A 27,487-nucleotide genomic window follows, 5' to 3' on the forward strand; every position below is an offset into this window, starting at 1 on the left:
CTCCTTGATGCCTCCTAACTGTACTAAGTACAGATTGCTCATACTTAACGGAATTTTACTCATTATGTTCGCAGTGGATAACAGCAGTGATTGAAGAATCTCCCCTAAGTGTAGGGAAGGACACTGACCATCTCACAGGATGAATGACATAAAAGAGCTGAAATATGGGGACGTGTCCTGAAACACGTTGAGCTGGTACCAGGCTCAGAAGCACCTCTCGGCACTCCATTGAAAAAGATAATTCTAGGATGGGGCAAACGATGGGCAGGTCACTAAGAACTAGGCAAATCAAAGGGCAAGCAGTACTCATGGGGACAGAGAATTACTATAGAGGAGGGAGAAACTCAGGGACGATTCTGAGAAGCTAAAGAAGGATTATGGGTTCAGAGCCAAGGAGGTCCCCCCCCATTCCTTAACTTGTTGGGGGCCCTGTATCTCTCATATACACAAAGACAAACCACAGGACTGCAGGGCTAATCATTTATTGACCAGGTAGAGGAAAATCTTATTCATGGTGGGGTTCTCCTGTGTTATGACAAGGAGAATCAAAAATTTGTAGAAAATCTTTCATTCTTGGTTGGTTGATGAGTTTTCCTAGACAATTAGGAAAGATCCTGAAGATGCAGACAGAGATAATGTTTTCATAAGTGATAATGATGGAAGTCAGGTAGGAACTGTTACTGGATGGCGTGGGGCCATGGAAGGGAAGATCCTGGAGCCCAAACGAGGAAGCATTCACTCAGCACTAAATAAGCAAATGAAAAAGAGAACACAGAAACATATTAAGCATTTCTTGGATTGAATTGAGGGCAAAAAGAATTTCTATTTCAGAGACAAATGTGAAGAAGGAGATGTCAACCTGTCTTTTAACCTAGGTTACTTGCCAAAATAGCAGAGGGAGGGCAATGAGTAAATGCTTTTTCTCCTGTTGCTGATCTCATCTTAATTTTCCCCAACCTGAATCTATGGGAAAAAAAAGAAAAGAAGCAAGGAAGGATCCTAGGCGTGTTTCTACCATCTTCAGCACAAGGAGTTTTGAAGAGTTTTTGATAAATTGAGAGAGAATGGCAAAGCCAGAGTGGCGCTCCACAATAAATCTAAGGTAGGAAACCAATGAGAAAATTCAGTATATTTTCCAGTTTAGAAGACAGTGGAAGTTCAGACAGCTCTATTCTCAGGTGAGAAGTTAAGGATGTGCAGAGATCAAAGGAAGAAATGTTTGTCATAAACTGGAGCGTAAGATGGCCTCCTGGGCTTGGCGGATAGACCAATAGGTGTGAGTTTCATACTCATGCCCTATTACTCTTTCCCCATTTCAAATTTTAAGCCTTTTAAAAAATTATTTATTTATTTATTTGAGAGAGAGAGAGAGAGAGAGAACAAGTGGGAGGAGGGGCAGAGGGAGAGAGAGAGAGAGAGAGAGAGAGAGAGAGAGGCAGACTCCCTGCTGAGCACAGAGCCTGACGCAGGGCTTGATCCCAGGACTCTAAGATTATGACCTGAACCGAAGGCAGAGGCTTAACCACCCAGTGCCCCTCATATTTTAAGTCTTAATGATTTCTAGCACATTACCAATTACTGAGGCCTCTCACCAGCATTATGTCCACACAGTAACTCTATAGGGTAAACATCATTGTTCCCCTTGTAATTGCTTAGGTTGTTTGTTCAAAAGCTCATGGTAGGGGCCCTTAGGTGGCTCAGTCAGTTAAGCGTCTGCCTTCAGCTCAGGTTATGATCTCAGGGTCCTGGGATTGAGCCCATGTTAGACTCTCTGCTCAGCAGGGAGCCTGCTTCTCCCTCTCCTTCTGTCTGTTACTCTGCTTACTTGTGCTCTCTTTCTGTCAAATAAATAAGTAAAATCTTTAAAACAACAACAACAACAACAACAAAGCTCATGATAGGAATGAGTCCTACACCTAGTTCCTCCAACTCCACATCTCATGTTCTCCCCACAAGTTTCCTCACCAAATTATTTTTATTGCCATCTTTGGATACAAATCCCTAATGCTTTTGGAAGTCATGGATCCCTGGGCCACCCTCTTCACCAGAGATCACCAACCTGGAGACCTGGGCTGCTTCGCTCTGTCGGGCCTGGAGACAGCGATCTGTGGAGGCAGAGCACATGAAGACACTGACCCCGGTTTATTTTCCAGAGAGAAACCAAATGATTTTTCAGGGTAAAACAAAGGGGACTGACTGATCGGGGGTATTGCCTTCTCTTGATTTTTTTTTATCTCAGTAAATGTAGGAATTTAGGAAGGGAAAACCAGAAAGAGCTAAACTTACCAACTTGGGTCAGGTCAAGTATGTTTTCCTTAGGAATTTCCATTCCTTGGCAATATCTCACAAACTTTTCCTTGACTTTTGGACTCACATCTGGTTTTCGGCCTGTGGGAAGAGCAACAGGAACTGCTGTGTCTTGTGTATGTCACTGAGGTTTATGAGGGGTGGCTCCAGATGGATGGGAAAACGGACAGCACTGGTTGGGTGCTTAGGCAGAAGTCTTGGGGATGGGTTATAACCTGTCTTGAATTTGACATCTTGAAGCTAGGCTATAGCTTATGGGACAATGAGAGATGTTATCATTTTCCCATCACCAAGCCTGGGGGATTACCAAAAGTGAACATCTGTCTTCAGGGGAGGAGAGACATTCCAGGATAAAATTGGGAGAACTGCTTGCCTTCCTTCCTTTCCCTCCCTACCCCGTGATGAGTGTCAGCATGAAAATACTCTACCATAGAGCTCCATCAGTTGGAATTCCTGTTCCTGGTTGACATTATTAAGATGAAATATAATATAGTCCTCATAGGCTGTTTCAATTATTCTAAATAAATTGTATCCATCATCTGTGAAGGAAACAGAACACAACTCAGCTTGCTTGGTCTACAAGAAGCAGAGGAAACCCTTTACCTATTCTCACTCACAAAACAAATTCAAGTGTATATCATGGAAGAGATAGAGAGTGATATCTAATGCCTTCATTTACATCTCCCAGGGCTTCATGGGGCAACATCCAAGGGATACTGGTACAATGACTACTGGTGGTAGAAAAATTTAGCTATAGTAGCAATTTTTGCTCTATCATCCTCCCTGAGACCATCTCTGCCAATTATGTGTCTCTGTCCTCTCTATAAACCCCACTGGCATTACATACCCAGTACTATACTCTAAGCAATGTGCTATGTCAATGGCCACTAGACATCATCAGAAAGTGGGCAGGGAACGAGAAGCTGTCTCGTCATTTGTCTTTTGTTTGTCTGTCTATTTTCTTTCCTTGCTGGAGGTACATATAATCAAACTGCCTTCTTTATCTGACGGTATGATGTGCCAGGCTTTGGCTTGTATGCCCAAGATTCTTCCAGATTCGGGATATTATCTATTACATGGCCCCCATTATATCATGTGAGTAAACATTGGTCAGAAATTGGTCAAGATCCTGAAGATATTGGGGTTTAGTAAATTCTTGAAGTTGGAAGTAGAATTTAGAAAGACTTTTTAAATATACTTACGCACAACATCATATTCACCATCCTTTTCTGTTTTGTTACAAATCAGAGAAATTTTAGTACACTTCCCATTCACTCTGTAAAACAGAATAAGCTGATGTCCAAGAGATATTGATGGGCTAGCTCCTTCACCCTCTACCCATGAGTTTCTGATTCCACTTAAGTGTTGAACATTTTGGAGATACAGTTTCCAAAGAGCTTTTATTTACATTATTTCACTTTATGTGATACTTTAAGAAGGGGCCAACTGCTTCTATTACTGTTATTCTGCTAGTACTTCCCACTATTACTATTACTACAACTGTCTAGATAATTAGCTGAGTGCTCACATGTGCCAGCCTCTCACATAAGTGCTCTACAAACATTACCTCACAGGGTCCTTGGAAAAAAAAAAAAAAACCATGAGGGAATTAGTATCATTCTTTTTACCCAAGGGAAAATTGAGGTGGAAACAGATGAAATTTCTTGGTCACACAGCTAGTAAGAGAGAGATTAAAGAGAGAGGCTGTCAATTCCAAATCCAGTGCTCCAAATTTATGCTGTACTGCCATACTACCTACGACTCTGATACCTTCTACTTACCTCCTCTACTCCTATTTTAATTTATTTCTGTCATGATTCTTATCTCTGAATCTGGAAAAGGCCTGGGTTCTCCACGTCCAATTAGTATCAGATAGTGGACTCTGATTTTGAATAGAGACCCAGAATGTATGGGTACACCCTTACGTGTGTGCACACATGCTCATGCACACAGAGTTCCAACACAATATTCAGACTCTCCTTTCCCAAGTGAAGAAGGCCATACTTACTTTGTATGCATTGTAAAGATCAGAGAAGAGTTGCTCAGGACTTCAATGTCTTTCACAAAAACCCTCATGCTGCCATTTTCTTCTATCTTTTCCTTGATATCTGAGGCCAAGAGAATGGAATACCAATCTCCCGAAATCTGCGATAAATCAGCAAAATAATTGGGTAAGAAAAGAGGAGAAGGAACACCACAGGATCACTTGTCTCCTTGAACTTTGCCCTGTAGGTGACCTCATAATGGTGACGTGAACATAGAATTAGAACTCAGGTCAATTGGTACCACATCTAGGGCTCTTTCCACTATCCCTCCAGGGAGAATAGAGGTCCCCAAATGTTGTCGTCTTTTAACATGGTACAATTGCTCTTAGTTAAGAGTCTGAAACCACCCTTTTTGTCTAATATGTCAAGGGACTCCTGCTCTCCAGTAGGGCCATGTTGCTTCAGAATCCTCCAAGCCATCCCCAAGGTCTGAAGTTACTATACCATGCCAACTCTACCTTTGAAATATCGAAGTTTCCTTTCACAACATCGTTTTCTTCCTCGTGGGCATGGACTAGAATCAGCCCCAGACACAGCAACAGCAGCTTCATGTTGCAGGAGATAGCTAGCACCGTTGTCCCCACAGCCACTGGGAGCAAGCCTCTCCCTGACAGGGCTTCATTCCCCAGCTCCTCTGTTTTTATATCTGTTCTGGGTCTAGGGTTTTTTTGTTTTGTTTTATTTTTTTGCAGGGAACACCACTTTTACTCCTCCCATTCCATTAAACAGTTTGTCATTCATTGGTGTGAGGCCAAGGATTGTTCCTGCCCTTTTGAAACTTGGCAATCTCATCTCTCTTTAGATCTACTTAGTGGCCTTAAATTTCCCAAAACATATACTCAAGAAAAATAGTGGGAAAAAAACAGCTGCCTTTTGGAACCAGATTTAACTGAGGGTCTGGCTTGGAATCAGAAAGCCAATTATGCATGGTAGGAATGGACTATCACTGGGAAGTGGAATGTGTAGGGAATCTATGTTCCACCACTCACACAGTGTGCAGAATTGGGCATGCCACTCCATTGTTATTAATTTCTGAAACAAAAGAAACTCTCTACCAAGGTGACAGTACCTTTCACAAAACATTAAAATAGAGTCAGTTAAAATAGGGTGAATAAAATAATGAAGTATGGTTTCTGGTTTTCAGTATATTTTCATTTTTTTCCTTATTCTCTGAACTCGACCAGTGTGGTTTCCCCCTCCCCACAATGAATAGACAGTGTTGAGTCACAGTGTATACCCCACTATACCAGAGGCCCCGTAAGACAGGTGGAGAGGTACAAGATGTCATCTCTTCCTTCAAGTAACCTTCAATGGAGTTGGGGAAATGCTGCATCAACTCATTTCATATGACTCTACAAGCATATGAAATAACCCAACTGAGTCGGACTAAGTTCAAACCACTGTAGGCCAGAAAAGGAGTGATTCTGGGGAGATGGTATCATAGAGAAAGCGCTTAAGAACATGACTTTGGAGTTATGTAGATATGAGCTTCCTTCCTATCTCTGCCATTTTGAAGCCATGGGGACAGATTTAACTTCTCTGAGCCTTAGTTTCCTTTAAAGAGGGATAATTATATGTGCATCATAGATTACTGTAGGGATTCGATAAGATGATACGTGCAGAACCCTCAGCATAATGTCTGGCACATATTGGTCAGAGAATTATTCCTGGATAAGGTGGGACTTGGCCTAGGTCTTGAAAGTCAGGGAGGGTATGAAGATGTGGAGGGCATGTGGGAAGAGCATTCAGGTGAGTAGGATCACATGCCCCCAGCTGGAGCTTGTTAAAAGCTATAGTTCATTTCTGCCTTGTGCCTTGTCCCCTTCTGCATCACCCTGGAAAAAAAAAAAAAAAGAGGTTGGTGACATGGAAGGAGCTGAGCATAAGGCAGTGAACCTAGGAATTGTGGCATTCTACCTATGGCTCGATTTAGAAAAGTCATTCCAAGAGCGCCTGGGTGGGATAGTTGGTAAAGTGTCTTACTCTTGGTTTCTCAGATTATGATCTCAGGGTCCTGATATTGAGCCCTGCATCAGGCTCTGCGCTCAGCTCGGAGTCTGCTTGAAATTCTCTCTCCCTCTCCCTTTACCCCTTCTGCTGTTCTCTCTCTCTCTCTCTCTCAAACAAATAAATATTTTTTTTTTAAAAAAAGCCACTCCAGCCCCTGTGACCATTCCTAATTTATGCTCAACCAATATCCAGGCACTGGTATTTTGAGATCTATATAACTTTAGTCATTATGGGCTGGCTATGGGTTTTCCTGTTCCTGAGATGGAAGAACTGACCTTGAATTGTTGACAAAGGCTGTGTACTTTTCCCCTTCCATTTAATTAACCACAATCAATATCCCAGTAGGCGCTTCTCACTAGAAATTGGCAAATAGATTTTTAAACTTATATGAAAATGCGAAGAGTCTAGAATAGCCAAAACAAATTTGAAAATGATGAACATGTTGGAAAACTAGCATTATTTTATTTCAAGATTTTTTTAATAAAGCTACCATAATAAAGACCATGTTGTATTAGCATGATCAGTACATATGTGAATGACTGATCTTTGACAAAGGATATGATATTTTCAACAAATGGTGCTAGAACAAGCAGCTACCCACGCAGTGAGATGAATTTCAATCCTTATATCATATACAAAAATTAACTCAAAACGGATCATAGACATAAATCTGAAAACCTAAAACCACAAAACTTTGCAAATAAAACAGACAAGAAAATCTCTGTGACCCTACATTTGACAAAGATTTTCTAGATACAACACCAAAGGCATGAGTCATAAAATGGCAATTTCAAAAATAAGATATCATCAAAATTACAGTTGTGTTCTTCAAAAGTCACAAAAGAATGCAAGACAAAGCACAGATTGAGAGAAAATACTTGCAGGGAGAAGAAAGAAAAAATATATATGAAAACAGAAACCAATAGTTATGAAGATGAATAAAAGGAGAAAATACGTGATTTGATTCTATTAAAGACTGACCACTTGGGGCACCTGGGTGGCTCAGCAATTGAGCATCTGCCTTCAGCTCAGGGTGTGATCCCTGGGGTCCTGGGATCGAGTCCCACATTGGGCTTCCCACAGGGAGCCTGCTTCTCCCTCGCCTGTGTCTCTGCCTCTCTCTGTGTATGTCTCTCATGAATAAATAAAATCTTTTTTAAAAGAGAAGATCCTCAATGCAAATAGACATTGAAAAAAAATAAAGATTGACCACTTAATTCTAGGTACAGTGCCAGAATATTTTCCCTCCAGATGAGTGGAGTTTTACCTAAAGAATGCAAGCTTTAATAGACTTCAGTCGTCTCTCAGTCCAGTGGAGAGGGAAAGAGACAGTCCCTGGGAAATAAAGGCTTTATGGGGAAAGAGCTGAGAATTGACTTGTCTGCCAGCCTACGGGCCCCAAGGAAATGGACCCCTTCCTTTCTGCTTAGGGGGCAAATAGCACCTCTGAGGAGCCTCTCTGAGTCAGCACAACAGCAGCAGACAGGCTACGTGTACACCCTGGCCTCTGCCGCTGTACTGGGGAGCTAGCTTTTGCACCTTCTCTTTTATGTGGCCAGCTGAGTACGGTCCTGATTCTAAGGGTATCCAGTCATTCCAGGGCTGAACTGCCAAGGCCCCAAATACCCAATGTACCAATCTTTTAAGACCAGAGAGCTAATATTTAATCATACGGCCACATTTCAAACATGACATCTGGATCCAAACTGCTCTATTACAGTCAGGTTGCTTGAGCAACTTTTATATTTAAGGCTTTTAGACGTCATCAAACTTAGGAACAATCTGGTAAGCAAAGAAAGAAGGTCTTGTTCAAAGTTACATTTGTTCAAGGATGGGATTGTGTCAGAATCCATTTACCAAGGCAAATGGTTATAAGGAGGATGTGGCAGTACAAATATCATCTGTCCAAAGGCTTGATAGATAAAAATAATATTTTAATGTTGGAAATAGAGTAAGAACTCAGTATTAGAGAAGTGCTTTACAAATATTCTTTCATATAATCTTCATAATAGCTCTATATGATAGGTATAGAGAGGTGTGAACAGAGGTGTGAACTAAGATTCAGAGAGCTTAAGTAAATGGACCCAGATCACACAGCCAGTCTGTGGGAGAATCTGTATTTGAACCCCAAGACTGTCTGACCCCGGGGCCCCTGCTTCCATGGCTTCACTTGTTAAAGATGGAAGCTTGATGTTTCTGACATGGAAGACGAATAGAACAGGAACGAGCAATGCTTTAGACCCTCAGGGGTGCCTGCCTGGTAGTTCCTACTGAAGAAGCTGCATGCAGGTTTCTCAGAAATGTGGCACTGTGGGTGTAGCTGCCAAGAGTCTGGCCAAGTGGAGGGCGAGTAGCAACGCTTTTCAGTAAACCAAAAACTTGATAGTCAAATGGGTGGATGGATGATTTGGAAAGACTGTTCTTCCCATAAGGAATTAGGAGACACTTCCATGCCAAAAAGGAAAACTATCCCCTTCCGTTCGTGGCTTCAAGTTAAGAACTGGTCACCAACCACATTAGGACTTCCTCACTCAACACCAAATATAGGGCATTTTTCAAGTGACCCAAGAGAAGTGTGACAGTCTACCAGGTGGTTGAGAAGTGATTGGCCTACATTATGACTCAGTGTGTGGGTAAGAGGCTTATGGAATCCATATATGAATGGATAATAGTCCGCTTATGGCCAGGCAACTTGACTGAAACTAATTGGCTGGCTGGAAATGGATTTAGTGACCTTGTCTTCATCATACTCTTAATTAACTGAACAGGTCACTCATTGAGAAAGCCAGTGGGAACATTCAAGCCATGTTATATAATACCAAGACAACTGGCAATTATCAGTGCCAAGAAGAATAGGAAGAAACACAAGCTGATTTAATTCGTGTGGCAGACTGGGAAGTATTTCTTGGTCCCTGGCACCCAGGGTGGTTATACATTCTGCTGGTACCAACCCAAATCCAGTTCTAAAATATCCATTCCCTTTACGGATGAAAGGTCTCTTGGACCTAACAACATACCATCTGTGTCAGCTGAGTCCTCTGGAAAGCAGATACTGAGACAGATACAGGGGTGTGGAAGGCTTATCAGGGAGTAACATTTGTGAAAGGAAAAAGGAGGAGGCAGGATTACAGGAGGATTAGGAAAAGATGATGTAGATCTGACAAAGTCTCTGTCAGCCCAGTGGGGAGGTCTGAAGGATGTTAGAAGAATCCCGCGTCAGGCAGAAATGAAGGGGATCTGGGGACACCTGGGTGGCTCAGGGGTTGAGCGTTTGCCATCGGCCCAGGGCATGACCTCGGGGTCCCAGGATCGAGTCCCGCATCGGGCTCCCTGCAGGGAGCCTGCTTTTCCCTCTGCCTGAGTCTCTGCCCCTCTCTCTCTGGGTCTCTCATGACTAAATAAATAAAATCTTTAAAAGAAAAAAAAAAGGAATAGGATATTGTACCACATGTTGAGTCATCGACTGGGGTCACTCCAAGAAAACCAGGACCTCAGTTCAAGATCGGAGGCAAATCTGATCAGTGGAGGCTGTCAGCTAACCACACTCCTGCCATGAGCCCTTTCTCGGAGGGGGAATCTGAGCAGTTCATGTCTACGTCTGGCATACGATCCTAATATCCAGAAATAACTAGCTTCCTCAAAAGAGATCCATAGTTCTCTCAGCATCCGGGTGCTGGAACCTATGGGGTGCCTTGGCATCACCTCGTCTGACTACGGTGACCTCCAGAGAGTAATGGCCATTGCTTGACTTGTGCCTTCCAAATTTTAATGCATACTCTTCTTTTAGCCAACTCTCACTGGAACTATACAGGGAAAGCACTGGTAGGAAACACAGTTCTTCAGTCTAACCCAGCTGACACAACACAACCACTATGTGGTCAAGGAGACCACTCTTAGGAGCTGAGTCCTGAGCTGAGACCTGAAGGATGGGACTGTGCCAACCACAGGAAGCATCTATGCAGAAGCGCCTGGCAGGTTCCAGTTTGTACTTGACCTCCTGGCCCTCACCTGGCCACATCTGGCTCTTCTTTCCCCAACCTGCCCTGCATCATTGGGTCACAGCCTGCAGGCTCACCCTGCAGCAAGGCTGAGGGAGGCAAAAATCCGCCCCTCACTTAGGCACATGGAAGGAAGGCTTGTGAAATAGGAAACCTAGAGGGATCCTGAGTGCTTCTCCCCACCCTACCCCCAACACACACTGGGGCAAGTTGTCTGTGATGGTTCCCAGTCAGAGGAGAGAAGACTGGATACCCAGAAATTACCCAATCTGAATCATCTGGGGGAGAGTGTATTAATAATCTTTCTGTTACTTTCAATATGTAAGTATCTGAGGTCTTTGATTAGCTGTTTTCCTCTTTTAAGTTGGTAAAATATTCTACTGAGAGGATGCTAAAAGATTCCTAAAAGCAAAAGCTCTGTCTCTCCAGTTCCCTGAACTGACTCATTTTGTCATTGGTGTGATTTATTCTAATTACGTATCTCCAGAATCGAGATGGAAGTAGATCTTGTCTTATTCTCCTAGTGCTTTTGGCTTGTTTTTAGAAATTAAACAAACAAACAAAAACACTCGGGCATGAACCGTCCAAAGCTGGATTTTTGCCATGCCACATAGCCAGTGTCTTATTTATTCTTTATTCTTTATTTGTCACATTTAGCTCCTGCTTTGTGCTAGGTACTGACCTGGGCATTATGACACAGCAGGGAACCAGCAGAGAAAATCCCTATCCTAATGAACACATAATTGCCCTCTAAAAACCCTGCACAGGTTTACACTTTCAGTCTGGTTTCCAAGTTCCTCAACCAAAAAAAGGATATTACTACCCTCTTTGGCAGAAGAGAGAAGGTGGATCTAAATGATGTTTTGATATTTTGGTTGTTTATATTTTAAAATCAAAGCTACCGTGACATATTTCCAGATACCAACGCAAATGGCAAGAACAAAAAACAAACCAAACATCTGACAACGACAAACACTGGAAGAATTGTCATACGTTGTTGGTGGTGTAAAATGATACAATGGACGTATAGGACGGTGAACGACAAGATGCAAAATTAAGGAACATCACACTTAAATCTGAGAATACGGGAAGAAAAAAAAGGGAACCTAAGAGTCACACACACACACACACACACACACACAAACACACGAAAAGTCACATGCAAAATCAGATGGCATTCTTTTTTTTTTTTTTTCAGATGGCATTCTTAAACAGAAATGCTAGAAGCTCAAAAATGATGGCAAAATCACTTCACACTGATGAAAGTGATTTTTAACCCAGAGTTTACAAAATCCAGCCAAACTATCAGTCAAATGTAGGAATAGGATAAACACCGTCTCACATAAGAGAAGTCGGCCTGGGTTCCAAATTAAAACGAGAGGCAAAATCTCCTTTATTGGGGGGAACCGATCAACCGGCGCAGAAAGGGCAGGGCCCGGGCGGTTGCCGTTGAGGCTGGTGGCCGCCAGGCGGAGACCAAGCACGCGGGAGCGCGGCCCTGACCCCCGCGGCCCTGCCCCCCGCGGCCCTGTCCCCGCGGCCTGCGGAGCGAGGGCAGCGGCCGCCCGCTCCTCTCCGTCCCTCTCCCCGCGGGCCCTCGCCGAGCCCGGGAATCCTCTGCGGGAGCCGGAGGAAGATGCGGATCCAGAAAGGAGCGCGGGGCGCACGACGTGGCGAACGTGCCCAGCCCCGGGGAGACTGACTCCCGCTGGGCGGGGCCGCAGCACGGCCTGCGCGCGACCTGGTGGGAGCGCGCGTGCGTGGGAATGCGCCTGCATGGGAGCGGGAGTGCGTGGGAGCGCGCGTGCGTGGGAACGCCGCCTGGTGGGAGCGCGCGTGCGTGGGAATGCGCCTGCATGGGAGCGGGAGTGCGTGGGAGCGCGCGTGCGTGGGAACGCCGCCTGGTGGGAGCGCGCATGCGTGGGAGCGCGGTGTGCGTGGGAGCGCACCTGCCTGGGAGCACGGCCTGGCGGGAGCGCACCTGCCTGGGAGCGCGCGTGTTCACCTGCGGGGCGCTCCGTCCGAGGCCGAGCCCAGGCGCGACGGTTTCACGGCTTAAGTGAAGCGCTCAGGGCCCGGCCCAGGTGCCGACGGAGCGGGGAAGGAGCTAGAGCCCGGGTCAAAGAGGAAATCACAAGAAAATCAGAAAATGTTCGGGTCAGTGAAATGACAATGAAGATGCGTTCCATGGAGATCTGTGGGATGCAGCTAATGCGGGGTTTAGAAGAAAATTTGTAATTTTAAATACTTTTCTTTTTGAAAAAGAAGGCTAACAATCCGTGACCTACCGTTTCGCTGTGTGAGCTTGTAGAAGAGCCAAGTAGGGCGGCCCCGGTGGCGCAGCGGTGTGGCGCGGCCTGCAGCCTGGGCTGTGACCCTGGAGTCCCGGGATCGAGTCCCACGTCGGGCTCCCTGCATGGAGCCTGCTTCTCCCTCTGCCTGGGTCTCCGCCTCTCTCTCTCTCTCTCTCTCTCTGTGGGTCTATGAATAAATAAATAAAATCTTAAAAATTATGTAGAAGAGCAAAGTAAACTGGAAATAAATTAGAGGAGGAGGGTGCGGCCTGCAGCGCTCCGCTGCCCCCTTCTTTGGCCCCCTGGTGCCCCGCAGCGTTAGTGCGCGGCCCTGGCACCTCCTCCCCGGAGGGAGGCCGGGGTGGGTGGGCGCGCGGCAAGCTGGTGGGTGAGAGGGGGCCTGCCTGGGCGCACTGCGATGGTTCAGTTAAAGCCCCAGCCCCACAGCGTGAGGTTTCTACCAAAATGGCTCTTTTCCACGGGCTGTTTTCACTGTAAGGGAAGGAGTAGGACTGAGGAAGCGCCCAGAGGAACTCCTGAACCCCCCTAGCCCAGCCCTTCTTCGCTAATTTCTCCTACTGCTGTTAAAAACTGATTTAAAAAGACGACTTAGGTGAGACACACAAGCTTTAACACTTCATCAAGTAGCCAGTCTCCTTTTGGAGAACTGCAAAAAGAGCCAAAAAGCAAAAAGCTTTTACAGACTAAAGAACAAGCAAGAAACAAATAAAAATATGATTGGCTGGGGCCGCACAGACAAACTTGTTTGGGGTAAGAAGGCCCAGAGGTGGCTCAGCGTGGGGGGACTGGCTGACCGAATATACTGCACTTCTGTCAAGTGGAGCATTTACAGGGACACCGACATTATCTAAATTTTGGTTTGCTAAAAAAAAATAATAAATTTTGGTTTGCTGAGGAGCCCCCAGGAGCAGCTCCGTGCTGGATCTAGAGAGTTATTTCCACAGTGCTCCAAAGGAGAATGCTGAAGGGAAGGTTCTCGGGGCACACCGCTCTGATTCAGATACAACTGAAAATAACAAGACCATAGTGTTCCACAAACTCTAGAAAATGAAAGAAAAGCAAGAATATCATATTTCAAGAATCAAACAGGAATACCTTATATTGATTTATCTTCTGCTGGTGACCATGTCTCCTTAAATCGCACCAGTACAGTTAAGAGACAAAATTCACAAAGACACAGTGGTTATAGTTTCAGAGTCACCTAGAGACAAAGGGTGCCAGTGCCCTCCTACCAGAGCAAGTAGAAATTATTTTTCAGGATTGGAAGTTCAGTGTTTGATGAAATGGGGAAATTCCTCCAAAAAGACAACCTAGCAAGTCTTTCACAGTATTAAACAAAAAACCTGAATTTGAATGATCTATTAAAGTGCTGGGTGACCATGGGTGAATCAGATAACTTTAGCCTCTTAATTTCTTATACTGTTTCATTGAGCAACCCAGAAATGTTTGCTCTCCTCCCTGTGAATCTAATCTAAAAAAGGGACCTTCACTGCTATAATAGTTACACTTAATCCTGTTACTATGTTTTAGGTTTATGCTCTTACAATCCTCTTTTTTTCTTTTTTTCAAAACTTCTTAAATTTGTGTTTACCCAATTGTGGTCGCGGAAGGATCTGAAGAAAACTTCAGACTTGTGTGCCCGGGTCCTGTCTCACGGAAAAAGAAACTACCACAAAATGGTATTCACTTACTCCCTTCTGGGATTAAATGTTGTGTATGCCAGGAAGTAATTATTTTCCCAGATAAAGAGCCAATCATCCCAATATCATTTAACAACTAGTGCATTCTTTCTCTACCGTTTTGGGATGCGACTGTAATCACAAACTAAATTCTCATATATACCTATTTTTCTGTTTTCTATTCTGCAGATCCAATGGTTTCATCTGTGGTGCACTAAGTATTTTGTTTCCTACAGGCCACTGTTTGAATTGCTTGGAGCACAAGCCCCATTTGTTGTTCCTAATTTTTAACACTATTTTAGTTATTCAAATATATTTAGTGTGCTAAATTTACTTTTAAAATCCCATTGAATGACAAAGATGCTGAGACAGTTAAACGTGGGAAATAGTCTTTTCAACAAAGATGCTGGGATAATTGAATATCCACATGCAGAAGAATGATGTTGGATCCCTACCCCACACCATATACAAAAGAAGTTAATTCAAAATGGATCATAGACCTAACAGTAAGCACTAAAACTATTAAATTCCTAGAAGAAAATATATAACTCTTCAACTTTGGGCTACACCAAAGGGACAAACAATAAAAGAAAAAAAGGTAAGCTGGGGGCACCTGGGTGACTCAGTTGGTTAAGCATCTGCCTTTGGCTCCAGCTGTGATCACAGGGTCCTGGGATGGAGCCTGAAGTCAGGCTCCCTGCTCAGCAAGGAATCTGCTTCTCCTTCTGCCCCCCCCACCCCCACCTGCTCATGCTTTCTCTTTCACTTGTTCTCCCTCCCTCTCTCAAATTAATAAATCTTTTTAAAAATAGGTAAGCTGGACTACATAAAAATTAAGACCTTTTCTGCTTCAAAGAACATCATCAAGAAAACCCACAGAATGGGAAAAATATTTGCAAATTATATATAGAATATATAAAGAATCTCTTGCAACTCAACAATAAAAAGTCTAATTTAAAAAGGCAAAGGATCTGAACAGACATTTCTCCAAAGAAATACACATGTATGTGTACTTATAAAAATACTTCTGAAAATATACATGTATCTTTTACAGAGAAAACAAGTGTTGAGGAGGATGTGGAAAAATAAGAACCTTCACATTTTGCTGGTGGGCTTGTAAATGGTGCAACTGCTTTAAAATAAAACCTAGCATTTCCTCAAAAAGATAAACAGAGTTAATTTGTAACTCAACAGTTACACTCCCAGGTATATACCCAAGAGAAATGAAAACATGTCCACACAAAAATTTACACACGAGTGTTCCCAGCAGCATTATTCACAATAACCAAAAAGTGGAAACAACTGAAATATCCATTAACTGATGAATGGAAAAAAATATGGTAGATCCATACAACAGAATTTTATTTAACCAAAAAGAGAAATGAAATATTGATACTTGTTACAACATGGATGGAACCTTGAAAATATGCTAAGTGAAAGAAGCCAGCCATAAAAGGCCACAAAATCTGTTATTTCACTGATATGAAAAGGCCAGAGCAGATAAATCCACATAAAAAGATAGTAGATGAGTGGTCATCAGAGGCTAGAGGGAGAAGGGCAATAGGGAATTACTGCTGATGGGTATGGGGTTTCTTTTTGGGGTGATGAAAATATTCTGAAATTAGACAGTGGTGATAGTACCACAACTCTGAATATACTAACCACTGACTTGTACTTGAAAAGAGCAAATCGTGTGGTGTGAAAATTATATTTCAATAAAACTTAGTTTTAAAAACTCCATTGATTTGATTTAAATTTACAAATCAAAGATAAATTTGGAACTGACATCTTTATGCTATTTTTCCAAATATGTTTTTTTCATTTATTACATTTTTCTATGTTCTTCTGGAGGCTTATCCTATAACATCTCTTGGATTTTTTCCTATTCCTGGTATTTTTAGATTCTTCGTCAATATTGTGACCATCATTATTTTCCACCACATTTTCTATTTCTTCTATTTGAAATAGCTTTTTACTTATGCATTATTGATACCTTATGTATCTCCACCCTACTAGTTCTACTAGTTGGATTCTCTAGTCACCAAATACATCATCTCAAATGGTATCAGAAAAAAAAATGGTATCAGTTCTTTCAAATATTATTTCTTTCTCTTATTAAATTATCTGGGACCTGCAGAACAATGTCCGTAATATCGATATCAAACATCATTTCTCATTCCTGTTTCTGGTAAGAATGCTTCTGGCTATTCAAAATGTTTACATAGGTTTCTGATAAATATCCTTTATCAACTTAAGTTTCCTTCTATCCCTAACTAAAAAAAACCCCAATGCCTGTAAAATTTTGCCAAATGCTTTAACATCATCTAAGTGTACTCTCTTTATTAATGTACATTTTTACTTTTTGAACTAGTTTGGAAGTCCTATGATAAATCTCAGTATTGATTTACAAAACTGCTTTGACTTGTTAATCACTGAATTAGAAAATTTAACTTCCTTTGTATTTATATTTACATTTCTTTTCTTACAGATGTTGTTTTTTATTTTTTCCCATTATCCTACTTGCTAGAGTTTGATTTATCAAACATATATTTGTACCTATTTCATTAATATGTACTTTTTTTTACTAATGTGTACTTTTATATGAATACATTCCTTTTATTTTCTTTAGTTTTATGTCATTATTATAGTTCTTTTTTGTCATTGAATACTTAAATTATGCCCTAATTTTATTATTTTCTAATAACTATATTTTTTCTGTTTGGATTTAACATTTAACACAAAAGTTACTTACAAAATTATCCTGTAATTTCTAAATAGTTTGGTGGTGCTATTTTAACTTGTTCATGTCTACTTTTATCACACTGTGGTTTTTTAAAAAAATGGGAAGGAAAAAAAATGGGAAGGGCTTGAATATTTCCCTTGGGGAGAATTTGTTGAGATTTTCTTTGAAAAAATATGTTTTTATATAAACATATAAAACAAAAAACATTCCATGAGTACTGGAAAATAATGCATATTTCTCTGTGGGGGAAAGCATTCCCTTATATGGCTATTAGACAAACTTGTTAATTTAAAAAACTCCAACTCACTATAAATGTGTTTCTTTAACACTGAAAAATAACATGAGGACTACTAAAAGGATAAATGATATATAAACAATTTTCATGATCCCACTAAAATTTTTGTGTATCTGAATAGCCTTCTATTATAAATAAATATATATATTTGTAGTAAATTATTTCTAAAAATAATTTTCTGTTTTTAAAAACAAACCAGTTTAGGGATAATTCCATTATAAGTTTTTATCCCAATGATAACACATTTTCAGGATTAATGGCAAGAACACTGTTTTTTCTCAGTACAAACAAAATGAGCATTTTGCCCAAAGCTTTTCTTTTGCATAACAATCCTAGAATTTCTTACCACTGAGTGTTTAGGTAGGTATAGCAGGCTTCCCCACATTCATTACTCTGATAGGATTCCATTTCTAAAATGAGTTCTTTGATGTTGGATTAAAGATGTACTATGATAGAAAACATCACTACATTTACTACATCAATAAGGTTTCTCCCCTGTGTGTGTTTGCTTATGTTTAGTAAGGGTGGAGCTTAAGCTAAAGATTTCCCACATTCATTACATTGGTAGGGTTTCTCTCCTGTATGAGTTCTCTGATGTCGAATTAGTGATGTTCTATAGCAAAATAGTTTTTGACACAGATTACATCAATAAGGTTTCTCACCAGAATGAATTTTTAGATGTTCAGTAAGGTGTGTGCTCCGGCTGAAGGTTTTCCCACATACCTTACAAACATACGGTTTTTCTCCAGTATGAGTTCTCTGGTGTTCAGTAAGATGTGTGCTCCGATTGAAGGCCTTTCCACATTCATTACATTCATAGGGTTTCTCTCCAGTATGATTCTCTGATGTTGAATGAAGGCTGGGGTATGACTGAAGGCTTTTCCACATTCATTACATTTATAGGGTTTTTCTCTGGTATGAGTTCTCTGATGTCGGATCAGGGATGTGCTATGGGAAAAAACTTTCCAACATCCCTTACACTGGTAGGACTTCTCCCCAGAATGAATTCCCTGATGTTCAATAAGATGTGTGCTCCGGCTGAAGGTTTTCCCACATTCAATACATGCATATGGTTTCTTTCCAGTATGAATTCTGTGATGTTGAGTAAGGGCTGAAATATGGCTGAAAGCCCTCCCACATTCATTACAAGGATAGAGTTTTTCTCCAGTATGAATTCACTCATGATTTCTAAGGGATGACCTATGAGTAAAGGTTTTTTTCACATTCATTACATTCATAAGGTTTCTCCCCCGTATGGACTCTTTGATGTTGAATAAAATTAGTGCTCTGACTAAAAACTTTTTCACATTCATTACATCCATAAGGTTTCTCCCCATTATGTATTCTTTGATGCTGAATAAGATTAGTGTTCTGGCTGAAGGATTTACCACATAGTTTACATTCCTGCTTCTCTCTCATACCAATTTTCTCAGGTTCCATTAGTACTGAACTATGGCTTTATATTTAAATTGTTTCCAGAATAAGTAAGTTCTTAGATAAAAATGCATCCTTTCTTATATGTAATAAGTTATCTTCCACTTATGAGCTGCCTTTTAAAAAAAATCAACTGACACAGAACTATGCTTTAAGCCTCTATCATTTATGTCATAGTTGTCTTTAGAAACTGCTAGTTGTTTAAAAAGAATTGAGCTCAGGTTAAATACTTCCTCAAAATTATTAATGATCTTCTTCTTTAATTGAGTGTCCTTTTAATAGCATTCTCAAGCTTGTTATCAAATTCCAATTCTTCTAATGCAAAGTTTTAGGAATCGTCATTTAGAAAAATGTCTACCATCAAGCCATGACATTATCCTTTTTCAGAAGATTTCTGTTTTGGAGTTGATGTTTTGACTTTGGATATAGTATCCAGGATTAAGGAGAAGACAATATTTCTTCCCTCTGGAATATAAAAGGAAAAACACAAAGCCCGCTCATCAATTACAGAGAAAAAATATAATAAAAATAAAAATGAACCAGTGTTATAATGAAACAAAAGATGATACAGTATAGGTCCTGATTAATATGGAAGTTTAAAGAAGGGAAGAATTAATACAAATAGGCAGAGTAAAAGAAATGGAAGCATTGAGACAAAATGCATAGCATAATAAAAAAAATAAAGGCACAGAAAAGTACATGACATGACAAAAAGTCAATGACATTAACAATCTCTGGAACTAGAGGTAAAAAAAATAAAGGAAAAGTGAAATGTGATTGTTAATAAAAACTCTGACAAACATATTCAATGCCATATAGTAGGAGATAGGAAAACTAAAGTTTTCTGTCATAGCAATAACATGATGAATATGAAACATTTTAGATGAAGATGCTTGCTAATTTCATCTATAGTGGAAAATGAAAGAATAAGGCTATTGAATTCAGCAAAAAGTTTAATATTAATGATATGAGTCTGGACTAGGATAAAGTAATAATTTAATGTATGAGCAAACCTAAAACATAAAAAGGAAGAAAGAAATTTTTTAAAATACTGACACTGATTATGGGGAGTTTTTCAAAATGAAGTTAATAAACATACAATAATTTCTAGCCAATAAGTTTGGAATGAACAGTCTTACTTATGGTCCTATTAACAGAGGAAATAATAGCACCCTAATAGTGTTACTAATTCTAGAAATATTGAAGGAAAAGGAGGCACCTTAGGGAAAGTTGGTGAAGGGAACTTAGGGAAGTTTCATTTTTCACCATATTGAGTTTAAAGTGAAGTGGGACATCTAAGTGGAGACAGGCTCCAAGCAGGAGAAACTAAGGGGACAGAACACAAGTGAAATATCTAGACTGACAGAGACATTTCAGGGAGTTAATGACAAAAGGGGACTATGAAGATATCAGAATGCATGGATTCTTTAAGATAAAAATAAATAAGTAGAAAATAAACCTTAAAAGCACATGCATTTGTGTTAGGGCAAAAGTGAAGCTAATTAAAAAGCATTTGGAAAGGGATTAGAACAAAAAAATCTACTGATGCCACAAAAACAAAGAAAAAACATCAAACACAGCAGAAAGTCTGACTACAAAAAGGACTAAGAACAGGGTGCTATCAAGAAGGAAGTCGGGATTCAGGAGTGTCTTCCAAATGATGTTAGTATAAAAATAGAAGAATCTACTTCAAAGACTACCGCAGAAGAGAAACTGAGGCTGTTAGCTACTATTATGGCAGGTCTGGTAATTAAAGGAGAGAAGAAAATTGAAAGGTGGATAAAAATTAAACTATGTCATGCAAGAATTCTTTTAAGAGAAAAACTTTTGTGAGTTCTAACTGGGAATGACTGAATCGTTAATTAGTAAACCAAGGTATTAAAACCTTGATGAATGGAAAAGAGTGGAGTCTGGGGATAGATGGAGAGATTAATTAGCAATAGAAGAGTGCTCCTTCTCTGAGATCACAGAGTTAATGCTGATGTTCACTCAGATTAACTCAGTTTTTGACACGGATAAAAGGGTTCTGTGCAGTGGGCACTAACCAACATTTCCAAATCTGCCTCCTCCTAGTACCAATATTGTTACTACCACCACCACAACAGACAGACGGACTGGTACTTACAAGGATTTCTAGTTATTCGGTTGCTACTTAGCTATCTGATTTTTTTCTTGATTAAGTAATTTGGGACATTTCTCCTTTTTTCCTGTTATTTGTAAATACAGATCTACTACTTGAAAGATAACATCCTTAAAGTGCTGATATCCCATTCTTGGTTGAGGATATAGGCTTGGTGTTTAGGATGGATCTCATAAGTGTGTCCTACGTTGTCTTCGGGAACTCTGAGATATAGAGATATAGATGCTGCTAAGGTGGCACAATAAGCTATCCATTTGCAATGTGCTGAAGAAAGACATATCACACGTTTAGTAGGAAAAGAAATATCTCTGTGCACAAATAAAATTTAAAAAAAATCTCTGGTCCCAAAACAAGCCCAGTCTTGGATAAGCACTTATAAAATATATTTGGACGTTTTGGGGGAAAGTCACTGTAATCTGTAGTAATTACAAAGCTTTACATATCCAAGGGCAAAAGGTTCCTACAATTATCATCACCTCCCTTACAGTGTCTGATGGTGACCTGGTTCTTTTCATTCCTACAAGATAAAGTCCATTGGCACATCCTCCAGTGCCACTGGTTCCTAACACATCAAATACGTACTCACTAGGGGACCACTTATGCAACCAGTGCTGAAAGAAAGAGTAAAGCTAAGATCTGAAGATAACAAAGTGGAGGGCTAGCAAGTTGTTCAAAGAGGATCCAGGGTGGGGGACCTGGGCGGCTCAGTGGTTGATCGTCTGCCTTCAGCTCAGGGTGTGATCCTAGGGTCCTGGGATCAAGTCCTACATCAGGCTCCCTGCGGGGATCCTCCTTCTCCCTCTGCCTATGTCTCTGCCTCGCTGTGTGTGTGTCTCATGAATAAACAAAAAAAATCTTAAAAGAAAAAAAAGAGGATCCAGGGTTCTAAGTTAAAGAGTGATTTAAAGTACATTATTTGGCACCACTCTGTATCCATTGAGAGTACAGAGAAGTAAAACAAGAGAAGAGAATGAGAACATTGAATTATGTGAAGGAATAAGGATAGATTTTTCCAACTGATAACTCTTATATTCAAGAAGTTGCGAGCCACAGGCAAGCTAAATACAAAGAAAAGCATGTCCAAAGATCTCATAGTCAAACTTCTGAAAATCAGGGCCAAATAGAACAATCCCGTAAACAGTGTAAGAAACAGGCACAGCAACTTCAAAACAGCAATACTCTACTACCTCTCAGCAGCTAAAGACAACTGAAAATGCATGTTTCTGGATGAAAACACTCAATATTTTAAAGATGCCAGTTCTCTAAGTTGAAGGAACCGCCCCCACCTCCAACCTGCCAAATATGTGAAGGTCTTGACCCCCAGTACCTCAGAATGTGACCTCACTTGGAAAGAGTCAATGCAGATATATAGATGAGGTCACGCTAGAGTAGGGTAAGCCTCTAATCCAGTATGACTGGTGTCTTTGTAAGAAGATGGTCATGGGGCGGGATCCCCGGGTGGCGCAGCAGTTTAGCGCCTGCCTTTGGCCCAGGGCGTGATCCTGGAGACCCGGAATCGAATCCCACGTCGGCTCTCGGTGCATGGAGCCTGCTTCTCCCTCTGCCTGTGTCTCTGCCTCTCTCTCTCTCTCTCTCTCTCTCTCTCTGTGTGTGTGTGACTATCATAAATTAAAAAAAAAAAAAAAAGAAGATGGTCATGGGAAGACACAGACACGTGGGGAGTACACCACATGACAATGAAAGCAAAGATTACAGTTATGCAGCTGTGAGCCAGAAATGCCAAAGACAGCAAGCCACCAGAAGCTAGGAAGGATTCCCCTACAGGTTTCAGAGGCAGCATGGCCCTGCTGTCACCTGGATTTTGGACTTCCAGCTTCCAGAACTATAAGAGAATAAATTTCTCTTGTTTTAAGCCACTCAGTTTGTGGTACTTTGTTATAGAAGCCCCACAAAACTAATAGGCATCCCAATTTTACTTACAGAATATGTATTTTTGAAAAACAAAATGAGGCTGAAGGGGGATTTGTCCATATTACACAGCAAAACATACAGCTATGTTCATTAAAACAGGGCAGTACTGACATAAGGACAGAAAAAAAAAAAAACAGAATAAAGAACCTAGAAATAGGCCCATTCTTTTTTAGGGATTTAATACATGGATAAATGTGGCATTTCAAATATTTGGGGGAAGATGGAGATTCAATAGGGTCTTGGGATAAGTGGCCTACTATCCATTTAGGGAAAAAATAAACTTAACACTATTGCCTTATATAAAAATAAATTATTGGTGAACCAGGGTGAAACATTACAAATAAAACTATAAAATAACTAGAAAACATCCAATAAGTATTTACTGAATAAGTGAAGAATTCTCTGGATTCCCAATCCAGTGGTCTTTGAACTACAGCATCCTGCCAGTAAACCTACTACCTTAAGAAGTGTAATTTAAGACACTATTTTTCTCTACATCTCAACAGTCAATCAAAGTGTACAGGATGTATTATGACCCTACCGTAAACAATTCAGAATTGAACAGGATTAGGATCCTAAAATATCATCTAATCTGTCTCCCTTCTTCTATGCAGACCTACCTACAGCTAAACCATTACTAATTACATTTTTCAATCCAGCATTTATGGAACATTGTCTAACTGCAAAGGAAGTTTAGAGTTAATGTTCTTGTGGTCAACTTTCATATTTGTAAGCAAGGACCATAATTACCGATTTTTTTAAAGCCCCATGTACTTGGTAGGGTGTGCCTTGCATTTTAGAGGTTTCAATGAGTACTTGGTTGCTTTTCTACAAACTGATATTTTTCCTTTGTCATCTTAGTCTCTGGAAGCCTGCAGCTCACAATTCTAAACTATACCTCTGATGTTGTTGCTGACTCTGTGACATTTCTCAGTCTTGGTAGCCAGACAGAACCACGACAACCCCTCAAAAATGTCATCATAGATCCTGTCTTTCTTACTTCCTAGTATAGTGGTGACCTGACATCTGTCATTAAAACCCCTGGTGGTTACTATTCTCTCATCTTAGAACCATCCCCACAATCAGCCAGGCAAAGATGTGGGACTGTCCTAATATTTGCCATGTTCCTCAGACCATCTAACTGTGAATTCTGCTTTTTTTTTTTTTTTTTTTTTTCAGGGCTGACTGATGTTAGAGCAGTAAAGACAAGAAGATGAACACAAGGACCAGATGCAAAAGGCTTTCTGAACCTCACAAATGATCATGTCAGGCATTTGAGCTAAAAAGTGGCTCAGGAAACCTGAAGACTAATTCCCTAGTTTGCCCAAGACACAATTCAAGCCAGCAGGAATTAAGTCACTTGCCTAAGGTCACACAGCCCCTGGCAGGGCTAGCATTACAGCCTCTCTCCTATTCTCAACTTCAGTAGTATTTCCCTCCACTTAAAAATAGTCCACACAGGGATCCCTGGGTGGGCACAGCGGTTTGGCGCCTGCCTTTGGCCCAGGGCGCGATTCTGGAGACCCGGGATCGAATCCCACGTCAGGCTCCCAGTGCATGGAGCCTGCTTCTCCCTCTGCCTATGTCTCTGCCTCTCTTTCTGTATGACTATCATAAATAAATTTGAAAAAAAAAATAGTCCACACACTACTTATGAAAAGAAAATGACAAGTATGATGAAAAAAGTATTTTGAATTATCCAATTCATAGAGATAAAATTTTTTAAAAATCAGTGGTTTAGAAGTGTAGCGATGGCTATTCAAGTTTCTCTGAGTCTTTCTAAAGACACAAATACATTATAAATTGTTTAAATGATGATCATAACAATGTATCCATTTTTAATCAAATAGGTCGATAGCTGTAAACATTTTAAATGGACAGCCTCCTGGTTGACACTGAATGCCTGTAAAGCAAATTCTCCTTTCACGAATGCACACAACTGAATTGAAATCAATATGCATTTCAATGGTCTAAGCCCAAGCTGAATATAAGGATAGCAAAGCTTTGAGAACTGGCTAAGATGTCTTATCTTTTCTATTTGAAATAAACTAAACTAAAACTGAGACACACTTGGAAGAGAAGGAAATCCTATGCATTTAGTTCTGTTCCAATATGGCTACAGTTAAACTCTTCAAACAGAAGTCCCTTGTAAATCAAGAATGACAGAAGCAGCATGAAATAACTGTAGCGATTTCTTCCAGGGCATATCAGTGTTGATGAATATTATGTCATTTATAATTTTTTTAAATCTGCATTTGAACTTTTCAGGAGAAATTACTGTTGTCAATATATCCAAATACAAAATATACATGAACAACAAAACTATCAGCAATTTTGCCCAGTGATTATCCCAGACCCTGGCCTGGTTACACGAGAGGAAGTGGCATCTAATGTACCAGTAGAGGGGTTGGCCATAAATTAGAGCACAGACCTTTTCTCTATAGTAACAAAGGACAGACTACATGGGAATACTTCCAGAAAGGTTGGTAGATGTGAGGGTGAGACCCTTTGGAAGTTCTTTTCTGGTTGTTTTCAGTGAAATAGGAAGCAGGATCATCAGTCGATGGTGAACATGGGCAAGGAGCTGGAGTAACATGTCACATGGCTGGTAGGAATGGGAGAGTAAAGAAAACAGGGGAATCATCTTTCATGGGGATCACTACCTTAGTTCCTAACTAAATGCCCTATATCTGCTCTTACTCCCATACAGTCTATTCTCCACAGAGCACCCAAATGGGTTCCTTTAACAATAAGTCAAATCATGTCCTTCTAAAATCCTCCTATAAAAATCGATAAATTTCATGTAAATTATACCTCAACAGAGCTGATTAAACAATAACTACCACAGCCACCTTCATATGGCTTCTCTTCTCACTCCGGATAAAAGCCAAACTCCTACACAGCCCTGTGTGATCTGGACCCTCTTAGCTCTCTCATCTCAACATCTGCTATGTTGTTACGCACTCTTCTGTCCACAATGGCCTCCTCCATACAGGCTCAGCACATTTGAGCCTCTGGACCTTTGCATTTGCTGTTGCCTCTGCCTCGGAACTCCCCACCCCAACCTCAGATATGTGCAAGGCTTACCCCCTCATTTCCTTCAAGTCTCTACTCAACATCACACTACATGAAATAACAGCTGTCCCAGGCCCTCCCTAAGCCCGTGTCTCTAATGCAGTTTCTTCTGCTAGTCACTATCTGACATATTTACTTGTTTATTGTCTGAGTGCCCACCCTAGCCCATCAGTTCCGTCTACGCAGGGACTTGGTTTTGTTCACCTGCTGTATCCCCAATGCCTCAAACATTACTGGGGGGAAAAAAAAAAAAAAAAGCAGGCCCTCAACAATGTATTCAGCGAATGAAAGAAAGATCTTTCCTCCTTCTGGGCACAGAGACGATATTTCAGGAAAGAAAAAGTAAAACCGAGTTGCATTACAGACTCACCTGCACCTGCAAGTTTCTTGTGTACAGAGTTGCCAATTAGGCTCAAGAAAGTATATGGCTAGGAGTGAAGTGTGAAATGGAAGATTCTGCATTTCCTCAGTTTCGGTATTCACATGCCTCTCACAAGTGATCATCTTGCCATGCTAGGAATTATTTCAATGTGTAAAGAACATATGTACATATGTATATATGTAAAGAACACTCGTACAAATATTGCTGCATAACTGCATACATATAACGTACATATAAGTTACGAGCAATCTAAGAAAAATTCAAAGGATATTTACACGTGATTTTTCAAACTTCAGATGGGAACTTTAGAAATTAAAACCAGCTGAAGGTATAAATTGGCATTGAAAAATTTTACTCACTGGGGACGCCTGGGTGGCTCAGGAGGTTGAGCATCGGCCTTTGGCTCAGGGCGTGATCCTGGGGTCCCAGGATCGAGTCCCACATGGGGCTCCCTGCGAGGAAGCACTCTGCCTGTGTCTGTCTCTAATGAATAAATAAATAAAATCGTAAAAAAAGAAAAAGAAAAGAAAAATTTTGCTCACCAAAGACAATGTAGTCAGGTCTTCTTAATGCCATCTTGTCTAGTACACGAGGGGCCTGAGAAGGCAGAGCTGAAAGACAGGGGCCCTGAGGAGTCAAGACGGTCTTTATGGGAATCCTGTCTGACCAGCTGGAGGTGCTCTTCAGAGCCCACAGGGCTCGGGAAGCAATTGCACAGCTCCTTAGAGAACACGCTTCAGAAAACGTACCTGCAAAATAAAAAAGCCTCTGGGGAAACTGCATTTCAGAGGAGAGAGCAAGCAAAGAAGTGGATGTCAGGAGACCTACATTCCAGAGCGGGGTGGGGTTGGGGAAGGGGTGCGGGGAAGTTCCTGGAGCGGCCGTTCCCTCCCGGTTGAGGGTCTGACCCCACCACAGCCCCCCGCTCCAACTCCCAACCCACAAGTGAGAGCCCAAACCCTGCCCCTTAAGCCTGGGGTGCCCGCCCAGCCAGGGCTCTCCCTCCCCCTTAACCCAGAGACACCGCCGTAGTCCCGCTAAAACCCGAGGCGGCCTCCCGCCGACAGCTTCGCGCAGAGCTCGGACGCGAACCCCGGCCGCCAAGTCTCCGCCTTCTCCCTCGGCCCCTCGG

The 27,487-nt window shown here is 41.2% G+C and overlaps 1 protein-coding gene across 1 annotated transcript; it reads right to left on the reverse strand.

Annotated features, from left to right (window-relative positions):
- Positions 1 to 466: 466 nt before the first annotated feature.
- LOC140641895 (lipocalin Can f 6.0101) lies at positions 467 to 27,099 on the reverse strand. Its single transcript, XM_072842382.1, has 10 exons — positions 26,898 to 27,099; positions 18,116 to 19,291; positions 12,649 to 12,841; positions 4,811 to 6,187; positions 4,316 to 4,452; positions 3,510 to 3,583; positions 2,736 to 2,846; positions 2,287 to 2,388; positions 2,060 to 2,105; positions 467 to 745 (listed from the first exon to the last, which is right to left on the reverse strand). Exons 4-10 carry the CDS (start codon positions 4,901 to 4,903, stop codon positions 736 to 738), a joined length of 573 nt encoding a protein of 190 aa, XP_072698483.1. The 5' UTR covers positions 4,904 to 6,187; positions 12,649 to 12,841; positions 18,116 to 19,291; positions 26,898 to 27,099; the 3' UTR covers positions 467 to 735.
- Positions 27,100 to 27,487: the final 388 nt, after the last annotated feature.

This window comes from Canis lupus, chromosome 10, assembly GCF_048164855.1.
Source record: "Canis lupus baileyi chromosome 10, mCanLup2.hap1, whole genome shotgun sequence".
NCBI classification, from domain to species: domain Eukaryota; kingdom Metazoa; phylum Chordata; class Mammalia; order Carnivora; family Canidae; genus Canis; species Canis lupus.

Bases quoted from the DNA above. Each gene is read 5' to 3' on its own strand.
- LOC140641895 (XM_072842382.1), bottom strand. From the start codon at position 4,903: ATGAAGCTGCTGTTGCTGTGTCTGGGGCTGATTCTAGTCCATGCCCAC. The intron at 3,584-4,315 runs GTAAGTATGGCC...TCTGTTTTACAG, and splicing joins ATCTTTACAATGCATACAAA to AGTGAATGGGAAGTGTACTA. The intron at 2,847-3,509 runs GTAAGTATATTT...TTTCCTTCACAG, and splicing joins TGGTGAATATGATGTTGTGC to ATGATGGATACAATTTATTT.